The 15,546-nt window shown below is 25.5% G+C and overlaps 1 protein-coding gene across 3 annotated transcripts in view; it reads right to left on the bottom strand.

Moving 5' to 3' along the window:
• Positions 1–249: 249 nt before the first annotated feature.
• The window catches only part of LOC122508874 (constitutive coactivator of PPAR-gamma-like protein 1), a 26,736-nt gene continuing 11,439 nt past the window's right edge, over positions 250–15,546 (bottom strand). Inside the window, exons 1-15 of one of the 3 annotated variants that reach the window (XM_043622494.1) lie at positions 15,007–15,114; positions 13,341–13,794; positions 11,721–11,893; positions 11,509–11,622; positions 11,226–11,372; positions 10,536–10,902; positions 10,036–10,284; positions 8,931–9,302; positions 8,577–8,715; positions 8,360–8,485; positions 7,816–7,933; positions 7,307–7,610; positions 5,025–5,272; positions 3,413–3,544; positions 250–3,162 (exon numbers count right to left, since the gene is read on the bottom strand). In XM_043622494.1, the coding sequence (XP_043478429.1) occupies positions 2,914–3,162; positions 3,413–3,544; positions 5,025–5,272; positions 7,307–7,610; positions 7,816–7,933; positions 8,360–8,485; positions 8,577–8,715; positions 8,931–9,302; positions 10,036–10,284; positions 10,536–10,902; positions 11,226–11,372; positions 11,509–11,622; positions 11,721–11,893; positions 13,341–13,554 (2,952 nt within the window). In that variant the 5' untranslated portion in view covers positions 13,555–13,794; positions 15,007–15,114 and the 3' untranslated portion in view covers positions 250–2,913. Of the gene's footprint in view, positions 3,163–3,412; positions 3,545–4,709; positions 5,273–7,306; positions 7,611–7,815; positions 7,934–8,359; positions 8,486–8,576; positions 8,716–8,930; positions 9,303–10,035; positions 10,285–10,535; positions 10,903–11,225; positions 11,373–11,508; positions 11,623–11,720; positions 11,894–13,340; positions 13,795–15,006; positions 15,115–15,546 lie in introns of those variants that run through there. The other 2 variants (XM_043622505.1, XM_043622516.1) reach the window with 2 other exon arrangements.

Genomic DNA, 15,546 nt, shown 5'->3' with positions numbered 1-15,546 from the left:
TTCTCAGTTTGAAAAAGAATTAATATTCAAAATTGTTGAATTTTGGAAAAAATGAGGAAAATTTGTTTGGAAAGAAAAGAGGAAGAATTCACGCTTGTTATGTCAAGTTTTTTAATACGTTTTTTTTCTCATTGTCTTAATGCACTTTACGCAATAACAAATTTACAAAAATAGAACATTTGTCTTTTATCACCTCTCTTTTTTTTAATATTATTTCGATAAATGTTTTATTTGCTTACTCTCTCGCTCTCTTTATTTTTTTTTTTTTTGTAAAATCTGCACGTAGCCACACATTTTTCTTGTCTTCGATTTGAATCGACAAATTTTTTTCATTTTTTTGTCGTGCTGTCTTGTTTTTTTTAGTTATTTTTCTTATTTGTGTTTAAACATTTGTGTGTTTTGCGAAAAACTTTTTTTGTAAAATAATGTTTTATTTTTTCATTGAAAAAAAGAAGTTTTTCATCATTTTATAATAAATTTGCGATTTGCTCCCACTTTTTTTCGCCGTTGGGGGAAAATTTGAGAGTAATCGCATTTTCTAGGTCCTTTTTTTTAAAATCATTTTTTAACACAACTTGCTTTCTAATCTCAAGTGCAATAACAGCTCACAGGGTTGTTTCTTTTGTATATATATATAAATATATATGTATATATACAACAATCACACCGTTTTTTTTTCTCTCTTTCTCTCTCTTTCGCAACTGCTCTCTCATATGTACAATTAAGCAAAAAACAGACTTCGTGTAAATATGCTACAAAATAAGGCCGCTCAGAGAGCAACTTATCACAATTTCGCAAATCGATTTTTTTATTATTCTTATATTTATTCATCCATTTCCCCTTAAACCCGCCCCTAAAAAAAAACCCCCCAAGTTTTTTTTCAATTTAGAAATTCATTTAAATAATCATTTTTATGTACAGACAAACTTTGAATTCATAAATTGATTTTTTTTTTTTGACGAATTCAGTTTTTTTCTCTTTTGATACAAATCCAGAACGATAAAAATTGTTTCAATTTTTCGCCAAATCTCTTTTTGAAATAAAAAGGAAATTTATTGATAAAACAAAAATATTATTTTTTTTTTCGTAATTGGAAAACGAATTTTTCCAGAAATGAAATTTCATGTCAAATATTTTCAATGTTGTTTTTTAGTTAAAAAAAATTAATAATTAACAGAATTTAAATTTCTTTCGCGAAATTCAAAATTGGAAAAATCGTTTTCTAATATTAATCGATTTTTTTGGGGTAAAAAAAAAATAAATGCAAAGTCTGCCTGCATGCATCGAATCACAGTCACTCGGGTGGATTTCAGACGCACCAGCAAATAAATATATGTTTCTATTCGCGCAAAGGCGTATACGCGTTCTTTATTTTCCCTTTCTTTTCTTTGTTTTCCTTTTTTCTTTTTCTTTTTCTTTTCCTTTCTTTCCTTTCATTTATTTTCCCTTCCTTTCATTTTTATGAAAAGGAAAGGAAAATTCGTTTCTTTTATGGAAAAGAAAAGACTTTTCTTTTCTTTTCTTTTCCATTTTTTCCAATCGTCGTCTTCTTCTTTTCGAAGAAGAAGAAGAACACGTATACGCACAGTGTATAAAACTATAATCACAACTCGTTTATGTACACCAATATAGTAAATTCCCTCATTCTTAAATAACGTATTCACAATTCTTTCCATTTATATAGTTTTGCGCATTCTCGCAGTCAAAAGTTTTACTTTTTTTTTCCTTTTTTTCTGGGGGGGTATGCACGCACAACTTACGTATTGTATTAATTCTACGGGAACTCTAAACCTAAATCATATATAAATATATATTTTACTTATATGAAAAGCATCAGTCTCGATTTCGCTCCGTTTTCTTGGTTTTTATTCCCAATTTTTATCTACAAAAGTCAGAATAATTCTGACTCGATTTTTTTGTTAATTCTACATTTAGAATTTTTTACTTCTCTCCTCCTTTTTTTCTATCTCCATTTTTCTTTTTTTCTTTGGGAAAATTAGATGACCCAAGAGAACAAAAGCGAGCATTTCATATAATACCGAAAAATATATATTTTTCATTGTGTAAAAAAAATAATCACGCTCCTTAAGAAGTAAATACTTGTAGCAGTTGACCACGACTTGTTCTCGTTTTTTTTAATAAAAATTAGCGCGCATGCATACACTAATCAGTCGATTTTAATTACATTCCACGGTGGCACAAGCGACATTTAAAAAAATTCTTATTTTTTTTCTCCCTTTTTTTTTGCTTTTCAGCAGAAGCACGATTTAATCTACAGTGTGTGGTTTTTTTTTTATTTGGCAGTGAGGACATCGCATTGTGTGAGACAAGAATTTTTTTTTTTAAGTGGATATTGTCGATACCCTTATTTTTTTTTGTTAGCGCTTTGGAGTTGTCTTTAACTAGTTTTTTTTTAGTTAATTTTTGGCCCCACCAATAGCTCAACATGTCAATTGAAATTCATCACAAATATTTATTTTCTCCTCTCAAGATAATTATCAAATCAAAATTTAATTAATCTTCAAATTAGTTCTTTAATTCTCGAATTTTTTAATTTAATTAATTTTCGAATTAGCTCTTCGATTAATTCTCAAATTTCTGATTTTAATTAATTTTTAAATCAGTTTTTCAATTAATTCTGAAATCAATTCTAGAAGTAAATAAATTTCGAATTAGTTCTTTAATTCTCGAGTAAAATTCAAATTAAAAAATAAAAATAGAAACAATAATCCTATAAATTGGGTAGAAACTAAACAAATATTTGTGATGGAAAACTTCTCAATTGACACATAATAATAATTAGATTGGTTACAGTCTTGAGTCATATCCGGTATTTTTGTTTCTTTTTGTCAAAGTTCATTATTTTTTAATAAAGGATTTTTTTTAATCTTTAAAAAGCAAAAAAAAAACCTGTTAATTTTCGGCTTTCAATGAATTTGCGAGTGTGGCATCTCCCTGGCCTTTTTCGACACGACCATTTTCAATAGCATCGTCAAATTGTCCGGGCACTGAGAGAACTTCTTTCGATAAACACAAATTTGCCAGTGACTCACTAACGTAATCGTTATTTAAACCTTCCACAGTTAATCCTCGACTCGTAGGTAATTTTCTCTCAAAATCAGATTTATTTTTCTTAATAACTGCCTTCTTTTTTGATGTCGCCTAAAATATTTTTTGTATAAAATTAATCATAAACGAATATAATATACTTTTAGTACTTGAATAATAAATTTTTTTTTAGTACTTTTGAGAATATAGAATAAATTTTACCTTTTTTTTAAGGTACATTTGAGAATATATAGAAAAATACGAATTTACAAAAATATCGAATATACAAAAATACGAAAGAAAAAAAAGAATTTATATATACAAAAAAGTAGACAATTCTTTTTGTTTTCTTTTAAATTTATACCTTCATTGGTGTTTTTTTCCCTCTTCCAGTGACTTGAACGCGATTATTGTTGCCCCTTGATTGAAATGCTGGACGTCCAACGTGATTGAATCCTCGTGGGAATCCAAGTTTCACACCGCCAACGGAAGTCACCTAAAAAATATAAACGATAATTAACAAACTATTTTCTTTTTCTTTTTCCAGTTTTCTTTTTTAAAAAGTCGCAATTTCTTTTTGAGGAAAAAAATTGTTAGTAATAAAGAACCATCATGACCCTTTTTCCGAGAAGAAGAAATAAAAGATTTTTTTTTTGACAAATACAAGCACAGTTGGTAGTAAACAAAATAATAATAAGAAAGAATTCTCTTAAAAACATGCAAAAAAATAATTATTAATCATGCATATGAAAAATGTCACCACATGAAATATGAAATAAAATACTTCTCTGATTTAAAAACCCTTCACTGTTATAATTTTTTTTTCAAAAATCAAAATTACATGGTCACAAATTGAAATTGGTGTCTTTTCACGTTTTTTTTTTAAAGTACGAATTCACGATTAAAAAAGTTAAAACGAAATGAACCAACAACACAGATTAGTGAAAATGATATTATAATTGCACAACACGTCATGAAAAAATATTAATTCAAAAAAAGCAAAACACGAAACACTATTTCAACTTGAGGAACCATTTATAAAAATAGAAAATTTTTGCAAATTGCCCACAAAAAATATTTTTAGTTCCAAAAATGTAAATTGAAAAATATAATAAAATTATTCAAACATATGAATATTTAATGCAAAAAAAGTAGGTACAAAGTCCCACAAATCGAAAAAGAGTTTTTTTTTCTCTGATAATAAAAAAACACCAGTTAAAGTATTTACAAAAATTTATGTACCTTTATTTCGATAGCATTAAATGTATCATATAAAAAAAACAATTTGTAAATAGTGCAATTATTAAAAAATATATATATATTTATACAAATATAGATACATAATTATTATGTATTTATATTTATATAATTGGACACTTGGTGTACAATTTTCAACGAAACTTTCATGAGGTTCTTTTAGTAACAATTTATACTTGACATTGAACAATGACCATTCAAAAAAAAAACACAAAAATTGTATCTAATTGTTAAAAATTAATTTAAAAAATAAAAAATAAAACGAAATAAATTAAAAATACACAAATTTATCAATTTGTCGATTAAATTAATTTCACTATTAATTTAATTAATAATTTAATTAATTGAATTAATTTAATTAATAAAATTAATAATTACTAAGTCAATTAATTGCTAAGAGTCAATTTTTCTTAAAAACAGACTATTTCACTCTTTTTTTTCTGTAAAAAAAAAGAAATTAGAGAATTTAAAATTTCAATGGACTTTAAAGAACCGCATTTCATTCGGGTTGTTTCTTTTTTTAAAAAAGTTAATAAGTGAATAAGAAACGAGAAAAAAATGGAAAAAAAAGTGACGAAATTAAAAAAAATTTATAACATATTAAGTATATCGGATTCGTTAAAGTCGTCAGAAAATCCTGCAGCGGGCAATCCTTGTTCCATGTAGATGCGTCGACGAACTGTGACGCTTCGATTGCGCATGCAGAAGCGATATCGTACCTGAGGCGGAAGTCGACCACGCGGCGGTCCCTGTAATGGTTGTGGTAAACGACCTGGTTGTCCATAATTTGCTCCCCATTGGCCAACAACAACGCCGGCAATTTCCAATTGTCCACCTCTCGATGGCACTGGTGGACGTCTCATTAATCCACGTTGTGGCGTTACACTGGCTCCACGTCCGCGGATTATTGGATCGTTGATTGTGCATCCAGCTGGCATTATATTTTGTGTTACCGATACTCGAAGACCTTTTTTTGTTTTTGTTTTAGAAAGAAAAAAAGAAAGGAAATTACAATTACAATGATGATTCAACCAGAGATGATGATGAATTTTAATCAATTAAAATTAAATTAAAGTTCATCTTAAACTTAACTAAATAATTTAATTTAATATTTAATTAACTGAAATTGAATTCAACTTTAGGTAATTTAAAATTCATTTTAAACTTAATTTAAGAATTTAATTTAATATTTAATTAACTGAAATTGGAAATATTTAATTAACTAAAATTGAAAATATTTAATCAACTGAAATTAAAAATATTTAATTAATTGAAATTGAATTAAACTTCAGTTAAATAAAATTTATCTTAAACTTAATTTAGTAATTTGACTTAATATTTAATCAACTGAAGTTAAAAACATTTAATTAACTGAAGTTGAATTAAACTTCAGTTAATTAAAATTCATCTTAAACTTAATTTAATAATTTAACTAAAAATTAAATTAACTGAAATTGAAAATATTTCATTAAATGAAATTGAAAATATTTAATTAACTGAACTTAAAAATACTTAATTAACTGAAATTAAATTAAACTTCAGTTAATTAAAATTCATCTTAAACTTAATTTAATAATTTAACTAAAAATTAAATTAACTGAAATTGAAAATATTTCATTAATTGAACTTAAAAATACTTAATTAACTGAAATTTAATTAAACTTCAGTTAATTAAAATTCAACTTAAAGTTAATTTAATAATTTAACTTAATATTTTTAATCATCTCCTTTTCCTTTTCGATTATTTTAACAATTTTTGTAAAAATTATAAATTTTCATTTTCAGGGTTACTAAGAAAATTCTGTACCTACCTAACATAAAAATAATGAAAAAGTAAATTTTTAAAAAAATTTTAAAAGATAATATTTTTGTTAAAAAAAATAAAATTTTCATAGGTAATTTTTATAATTTTGAATCCGAAATAATTAAATTCTTATCTCCAATAGAAATTTAATTTACATTTTTGAAAATAATTGAATTGTTTTGAAGAGTCTTATTCAAATTTTTGAAAAGCAATTAAATTCCTGCGCAGGATTTTATTATTTACGAAAATAATAATTGAATTTTCCCAACGAATTTTATTAATAGGTATTGTTCAAAATAATTAAATTCTTCTTGGAATTTTATTACAATTTTTTTTAAATAATTGAATTCATTCTAAGAATTTTATTAAAAAATTTTTAATAATTAAATTTTTGCAGAAGATTTTTATTATTTTTTAAAATAACTAAATGTTTGTAAAAGATTTTTATAATTTATTAAAATAATTGAATTTTTGAACAAGATTTTTATTATTTTTGAAAATAATTAAATTGTTCTCAAAATTTGATAGCAATTTTTTAAAATAATTGAATTGTTTCCAAGTATTTTATTAAAAAATTTTAAACAATTGAATGTCTGCAGAAGATTTTTATTATTCTTTAAAATTGAATTCATTCCAAGAATTTTATTAAACTTTTAAAACGAAAGTTCTTTCATTTTATTAAAATAAATGAATAATTAAATAATAATTAAAATTTCTTGTAGAAAATATAAAAGATAAAAAAATTTAATTTCTTTCTGCGGTAAATTTGTATCCACTCTGAGATTCGCAGAAATAATTAACATTCCACGAAGCAATTGAGTTGAACTTCTCTTCTTCCAATAAAAAAATATACCAACTATATTTGAGACAATAGTCAGCCGTACAATAAATGTACATTGGAAGGAATATCAATTAAATTTTCGTCGAAATTCGTAATTTCGAATTTATTTCACCTTATCGCCCATTTTACTTTAAGAAAACATTTCATTTTAATGGCTAATTATAATTATAATTAATAAAATAATTATAAATAGTTGAAAGGTATTATAAATAAAAAGGTGGTATAAATAAAAAGGTAGTATAAATATATTCATAATACCTATTAATTTATCATTTATAAAAATGAAATAAAAATGAAATAAAAATGAAATAAAAATAAAATAAAGGAAATAAAAATGAAATAAAGATAAAACTCACCTGGATTAATAGGAGGCAGTGGTGGTTTAGCGAAAACAACATTAACACCTTCGAGAATAGCCTTTCTCATTCTCTCCACTTTAACAACGCGCTCGATATGTCCGCCGCAAAGTTCTAGAAGATTTTTAGCAACCATTGCACGCGCGAGTGTATGATGAAATAATTTCCCATCAAAATAAAGCCATGGGCAGCACATTAGCCATGGAATTGGTGCACCGCACGCGTCATTTGCTAAGAGGGCAGTTTCAACGCCAGCCATAAAGAGTGTCGCGAGTTGAACACCACGGGCAGTCACAAGCGGTAACTGGGGAAAAAAACAACATTTGTAAACTTATTTTTCAAAAAAGGGGAAAAAAAAGAAAAATTATTGAAATATATTACTTTCTATCTTTATTTTACTATTTATTGTTATTTATTTACTATTTTTTTTGTTTGAATATTTAAAAATATTTCAAGATTTCTTATTTATTTATTTAGTATAAATATAAATCTCTTAAAAACAAAAATACCTGTAAGTCTTGTAGATACTGAGCATTCATTAATTCTGGCGAGAAGGCTTGCACAATGAACGCATCCAATTCCTGACGTCTCAGAATTTTCGTTTTATCAGAGAAAGTCATAATGTACCTGAAATAATTTATTGAATAAATGAATAAATTTTAATACTCAATAATTATTCGTTCAAATAATAATTCGAATTGTAATAAATTAACGAATAAAAAAACCTGCTAATTTATTTCTATTCAAAAAACAAAAAATCTCATTAATTTTATTCATACAAGAAAATAAATTAAAATTGAATCGAATTGAAATAAAATAAAATTCAAATTGACTTGAACTATTTTTTTAATTTCTATATTTTATTTATTAAAATTTAATCTAACAAAATAAAAATTGTTTTGAATTCAAATTGAATTGAATTCGAATTGAATTGAATTGAATTGAATTTTAAAATTGAATGGAATAAACTAATAAAAATGGAATTGAATTAAAATTCGATTTTCTTTAAATTTCATTTAATTAAAATTGGAAAACTGAAAATTAATAATTTACCTTAACACGCAGGCCATAACTAATAATTGCTGAGGAACATATGAAGTATTTAGCATAAGCGGAGTATCTGACATCATGCACGTTACAAAAGCTCGAAGTCGTCGACGTTTGTCATCAATCACAGTTCTGAAAAAGTAGAAAAAAGCACATTTAATAATTATTATATTTCAATAAAACAGTAAAAAGTAAGAAAATACGGAAATTTATTTTTTTTTACCCAAACCACAAACGCTGAATTGTTGGAACGCCCCAACCAATTTGCTCAGCTTTTACCAACTCTGGATATTGGTAAGTATTCGTTTTCGACCAAATCCATTCCTTTATAGTCACGTCTGATAATTCAACTTTGTCAGTATCTGGAAAAGGAAAATGGAAATTAAATAAAGGAAAATAGAAAGAAAACAAAGAAACCAAGAAAAACAAAGAAAACAACTAGAAAATAAAAAAACAAGAAAATATATAGAAAGCAAAGAAAATAAGCGGAAAATAAAAAAAGAAAGTAAGTCGAAAATAAAAAGAAAACAAGAGAGAATAAAAGGAAAATCAAGAAAATAAATAGAAATGAACTAACCTCCCTTCTCCTTGCTCTTGTTCGCCAAATAAATACGATGATGAACATTAAACAGAATGGCGTAAACCATTTGGCGTACCGGTCGATAAATTAAATGAATCGATGGAAATTCACGATTATTTTCATCCTCCAATAGTACTGGTAATTTAATTTCACCGGCTGTGAGAATTTGATAAATATAAGGTGACATTAAACCCTTTTGATGACGTTCTGAAGCTGTACGCATCACCTCTGGCACTGTACTCGGTAAATTTGCATTTTTCTCATGCAATGGCGATGTTGCCGATGAATTGCTACTTGAACTCGATGTACTTATCAATAAATTGTGAGTTCCATTGACAGCAGCGTGTCCATTTCCCATTGCAGCCGGTACTGTGAGAATAAACAAGAAAGCAATTAATTAAAATTTGAATTCAAACTTCCGACAAAATATGCCAATTACCATAAAAATAACAAAAAAAAAATAATCGTCAAAATGTAAAGAAAATAAAAAGAACAAAAGAAATAATTAGAAAATAGTAAAGAAAATAAAAATAACAAAAGAAATAATTAGAAAATAGTAGAGAAAATAAAAATAATAAATTAAATAATCAGCAAATAGTAAAGAAAATAAAACTAACAAACGAAATAATCAGCAAATAGTAGAGAAAATAAAGATACAAAAGAAATAATTAGCAAATAGTAAAGAAAATAAAGATAGCAAAAGAAATAATCAGCAAATAATAAAGAAAATAAAAGTAACAAAGAAACATAATAATAATGAAAACAAAAAGAAAGACAAAATGAAAAATATAAGGAATAAAAAGAAAATTAAGAGGAAAAATAAAAATAACAAAAAAATAATGGGAATATCAAAAATAACAAAACAAACAAAACAATAATGAAAAGACAAAAGACAAAAGACAGAAGAAAATGAAAAAATAAAAAAACCTGTGTGAATTTATGAGACAAACAAAAAAGACACGAAAATTAAGAATTTTCTTATGAATTCTAAAAATTTATCTTTTTCCATTACTTTAAATAAAAATCCCCGACTTTATCCTGAATTCCCTGACCTATGTCAACCCTGATTTAAATATTTAATTTAAATTGAGAAAAAACTTACTTTGTTCTTCTTCAACTCGTACGGTATCGGCGTCTCCGTGTCCTTGGATTCCAGGTGGTTCGATCACAATTTCCGGATTGGCAGCTTTAGCACTCGCGGTAGCCTCTTCGTAGGCCTTCAACGTCTCTCTCTGACTCTCCGCAGTTTCAGACGCGAATCCCGTCATCTCTAAATTTGCATCGTCCTCTGAACATCCAGCAGCGTCGGAAGAATTTAAATGAGAATCTTGTTTCGAATCGAATTTAAATCCTATAAAAATATATAAACAAATATCAAAATATTTATCAAAAAAACAGTTCATTTAAAATTAATTAACCAAATTACTCTAAATTTAGCTTCCTTCAATATTTCTCTTTAAAAATCAAAATTATTATATTGATTACTAAATTAAAATTATTAAATTGATTACTAAATTGAAATTATCAAATTGATTACTAAATAAAATTATGAAATTAATTGATTAAAGTAAAAATGATCAAATAATAAAATAATAAAAGTACCTTTAGTTGGCTTGGTTGTTTTGTACTTCAAGAATCCCTCTTTGGTACCATTGATGTAATATTGAACAGATTGCTTCCATTTTGAGCTTCTTGGATCATTGAGTGATCCAAAAATTTTTTGCGCCACAACATCGAGTTCAGTCGATGGCAATTCTTTGACGAAATTTGCTATTAATTTAATTGTTTGTTCGGTATTTGTCTTATTCAAATTTATCGTAATATTCAATTTTTTGTAGAATTCTGCTAATTCGTGTTCTGGTAAAATAAAATTACCAAGTAAAGATGCAAGAATACATAATCGATCGGCCGGTATATTCAATGCTTTCGTGACTTCAGAAATTATATATTCCTTTGTTTCCAATGATCCCTGCAAAAATCAATTAATTTCTTTCAATTATTTTTTATTTACATTACAAATTATTTTAAAACTTTAGTTTATTATTGTTTTCATATTTGTATTATTCTCATGTCGAATTTTATTCAAATAAAAACCAGATGCTTCAAAATACGTAATCATTATTCAATAATTAAATTCAATTATTAATTTCAAAATGAATAAACTATAAAAAAAAATGATTTGAAATAGAACATAAAAAAATGTATTCAGAATAAAAAGTTGAAAAAAAATGTATGGAGAATGTATTAAGAATAAAAGAAAGAAGGAAATGTCGAGAGGAAAAGAATTATTACCTTGTAGGTCAATTTCAATTGTTCCGAGGAAAAATATCTTGGAGGATCGAATGTTGCGTATTCAGCGTCATTAGCAACGAGACCACTAAAGTTATATTCACGACAATAGGCAATTACTTCCTGATGATGATCATCCATACTGGATAACTGAAAAGGAATTTAAAGATAAAATTCCTAATTGCCGAGTTTGATAATTAATATATGAATAAAATGAATTTTAATATAAAATAAAATGAATAAAATATTTTCTTTCAAGTAAAATTTTAAAAATTCAAATACTTACCACAGTGACGTTATGATGACGGAAAGCCATGCGTAAACTTGTACGCAAACAGACAGGAGGTGTCCACCAAACTTTTGGTGGTGGGGTACCTTTGGTTGTGATGTGCTTTAAAACCTGCGAAGCAACAATAAAAATAAAAGCAATTAATAAAAAGAATTAAAATTAAAATTAAAAATAACAAGAATTTTATGTAATTTTAAAAGAAGACGTACATTATTCACTTTCAATCTGACTTTTAATTGATTTTGAATCCATTCTTGACGACGGGATGGCTCGAGTGATCCATTGAAGAATACAGCTAATTCGACTCCTTGCATTTCCGTAGCTTGCAATAAAACGAGAATAAATTGATACATTCGATTCCATTGACCGCCGCAAGCCCAATCTGTGAAAAAAAAGGAAATATTTAATATCAAAAATAAAAATACCATCCTACTTACTATAAAAGAATAAAACATTAATTTATTAAATTATTGAAAATTACAATATTGAAAATCATTGAATTCTCGCGAAGAATTTTATTTAAATACATGAAAATAATTTAATTCTATCGAAAAAATTTATTATTTATGAAAATAATTTAATTCTTGATAAGTTTATTCAAATTCATGAAAATAATTGAATTTCTTCAAAGAATTTTATTGTAGTTGTACTGAAAATAATTGAATTCTTGCCAAGAATTTTATTAAAATTTTAGAAAATAATTAAATTGTTTTGAAGAATTTCTTTTAATATTTTGAAAAGAATTGAGTTTTTTTAAAAATAATTTTATTTGATAATTTCCGAAGTAATTGAATTTTATTGAAGAATTTATCGCAAGTTTTTTAAAAAATCATGTTTGTTAATAAGTGTAATTAAACTTATAATTCTTGAATTCGGTTAAAATTAAAAATAAACGAAATCATTCAACGAATTTTATTAAAAAATTTAAAATAATTAAATCGATTTGAAGAATTTCATTGATTTTTTTTTAAATAAAGTATCTTTTAAAATAATTTTAATTAAAAATTTTGAAAATAATTGAATTTCGTTTCAATTCATTCGTGAAATTTTATAAAAATTGTACCGAAAATAATTGAATTCATGCAAAGAAATTTATTATTTCTCAAAATAGTTAAATTTCTATAAATATTTTATCAAAACTTTTGACAATAATAATTGAATTCTTTCGAAAAATTTAATTACAATTTTTTTTAAATAATTGAATACTTTTGTAAAATTTTATTGAAATTGTATTGGAAATAATTAAATTCCAGCCAAGATTTCTATTATTTTAAAATAGTAATTAGTTTTTCGTTAAGCATTTTATCGTTTTTGAAAATAATTGAATTTTTTCGAAGAATTTTATTAGAATTTTTGAAAATTACTCAACTCTTCCGTGAAATTTTATAAAAATTGTACCGAAAATAATTGAATTCATTCAAAGAAATTTATTATTTTTGATAATAATTAAATTCGTATGAAACATTTTACCTCAACTTATGATAATAACAATTGAATTCTTTCAAAAAATTAAATTACAATTTTTTTTAAATAATTGAATCCTTTCGTGAAATTTTATTGAAATTGTATTGGAAATAATTAATTTCCTGCAAAGATTTCTATACTATTTTAAAAAATAATTGAATTTCTGTTAAGGATTTTATTATTTTTGAAAATAATTGAATTCTTTCGAAAAACGTTATTAAAATTTTTGAAAATAATTGCATTTCTGTGGAAGATTTTATTAAATAATATTAATAATAATAAATAATAATTAATTGGTTAATAAAAAATTTCTTAAAGATAGTTATAAATTTATAAAAGAAACGAAAACAAAAACACTTTCTTACCTGAGAAATATCCTCCATAAAGTCTATCGAGACAACATTCACCATCGACAACCAATTTTAATTTAGGCGTAGCAATTGGCTGTGGTTGTCCTTTGCCAACTCGGGTTCGTTGCCTTTGAGTGATATTCCTACCAATTTTTAATAAATCTACTGGTACAGCTGCTCCTGGCACGCTATTACCATCCAAAAATAGTTGCAAGTCTTGAATACCCATTTTGTAATTTTTCTTGCTTCTTGTCTTTTTTTTTCTTCTTTTTTTTTGTTTTCTTTTTATTTATTTAAAAATACAATCCTAAGAATTTATATTTTTGTTTTTGGAAATCAATACGTTTTCCTTATTTTTTCAATAGAAGATTCTTTTTTTGGAAAAAAGATGATCGTTTCTTAGTGCAATTACTTAACTTGATGTTTTTTTTAGAAAGTGAAGTCCAGTTCGAATTTTTGAAGTTGAAATCTGTAATTACAAAATTTTCACGTTAAAATTAAAGTTTGATTATTAAATTAAATATAAAAAATATCGATTAGTAAAGAAAATAGAATTATAATTATAAAATCTTAATTATAAAAATTATACATAAATAAATTAAATAAAAGTTAAATTTTATTTAAAAAAAAATAACATCAAGAAGTTACGAGAAACTTTTTTTTTGGTAACGACTAAAAAAAACTGTTGACATTTCTCTATTGACACTGAGTCATGACAATTAAACAAACAAAATAAGCAAATTTACACAAAAAATTATAATTACCCATCGCTGACAAAATAATCACTAACAGGTTAAAAATTGATTGCCTATTTGAAAAAAAAAAAATGTTTCTTGGAATTTCAAATATAACCTAAAATTCCGTTTTGTTAACGCCTTTTATCACAATACAAAGGAGAAACGAGAAACGTTCGTGAATTTCATAATAAAAACAATTTACCGACAATTTGCAAATTTTTTTTTACAAACTGACGCTAACAAAGTGAATGAAAAAAACATAAATTACACAAGAAGCGGGTGCCTCAATTAACCAGGTCAATCACACTTTAATAATTAGTCTACGTGTGAGAAAGACCGACAGACAATAATCGGACAATTTCGTAATCTTCTCTCGCAAAAAAGACAAAAAAAAGAAAGAAAAAAAAAATTATAGAAGAAAATAAAATTCAAATCATTAAAAAGGAGAGTTATAATCGAGAATTTTTTATAAAAAACAAAATTTTATCCCCCCAAAAAAATGTAAGCAATTTTTTTTCTTTATCAACGAAACAACGGACTCCACATTTTTTTTATGTACGTTTGCTCATTGAACTGTTTCGGCGTCACATAGTTTTTGTTTATGGGCCGATAATAACGAGAGATTATATTCAAGAGGCAATTATTTTGCAATTAAACATTGTCAATTTATCATAATAATTTAAAATTGATACTGTCATAATTAATTACTAAACGAATGAATAGAAATGTTACTGGTTTGCATTTTGCATTTAATAATGTAAAAGGAGGGTCTTTTTGGAACCGGCATGGCGAAGTCGTGCGCCTCGTTGTCTTATATTGCTTACGCAAGGAATTTTTGCACGGATTCGCGACCATTTTACTTACAAACAAATCCGTGTATTCCTTTTATTATTATATTTTTCATTTTTTATATGGAAATAATAGGATAATAATTGTATACTTACGTTAAATTAGCGAGAATCATTGTGACTCCAAATGAAACACAAAAACACGGACTTTTTGATATAGAGAGATGACGTTGAATTCATAACCGGAAGTGAAACAACATTCGCCTATTCGCCAATTGACTTGGGTTGTACATACATATATGTGAACCATAAACATAATCACTAAAGAAGTCTAAAGAATTTTTGCCATTGGTCAATTCTTTCGATTGATGCGAATAAACTTGGAATAAACCCTCCCCACGTCCCCCACCCACCGGATGTTATCAAACAAGCGGCAAAATTCGAATTGCTTTTCGTAAAAATAACCGAAAACTGTTTTTTTTTATTTGCTTTTTTGTGTATATTTTTAAAAAAATGAGAGGAAATGTAAAAAATTCATTTTCAGTTTTAATAACTCTTTAATTCTCTTTTATATAAACACATATGCTCACTTTGCAATCATACATCATTGGCGACGACGTTCGTTCCTTTTATTCACAAATATACGTTTTTTTTTATTTTACTATAATAATTAAATGGAAGAACGAAGCAAATAAA

The sequence above is a fragment of the Leptopilina heterotoma genome, unplaced genomic scaffold, assembly GCF_015476425.1.
Source record: "Leptopilina heterotoma isolate Lh14 unplaced genomic scaffold, ASM1547642v1 Lhet_114, whole genome shotgun sequence".
Lineage (NCBI taxonomy): Eukaryota > Metazoa > Arthropoda > Insecta > Hymenoptera > Figitidae > Leptopilina > Leptopilina heterotoma.
The sequence above is the reverse complement of the archived record's forward strand: the minus strand, read 5'-3'. Positions and strand labels throughout refer to the sequence as shown.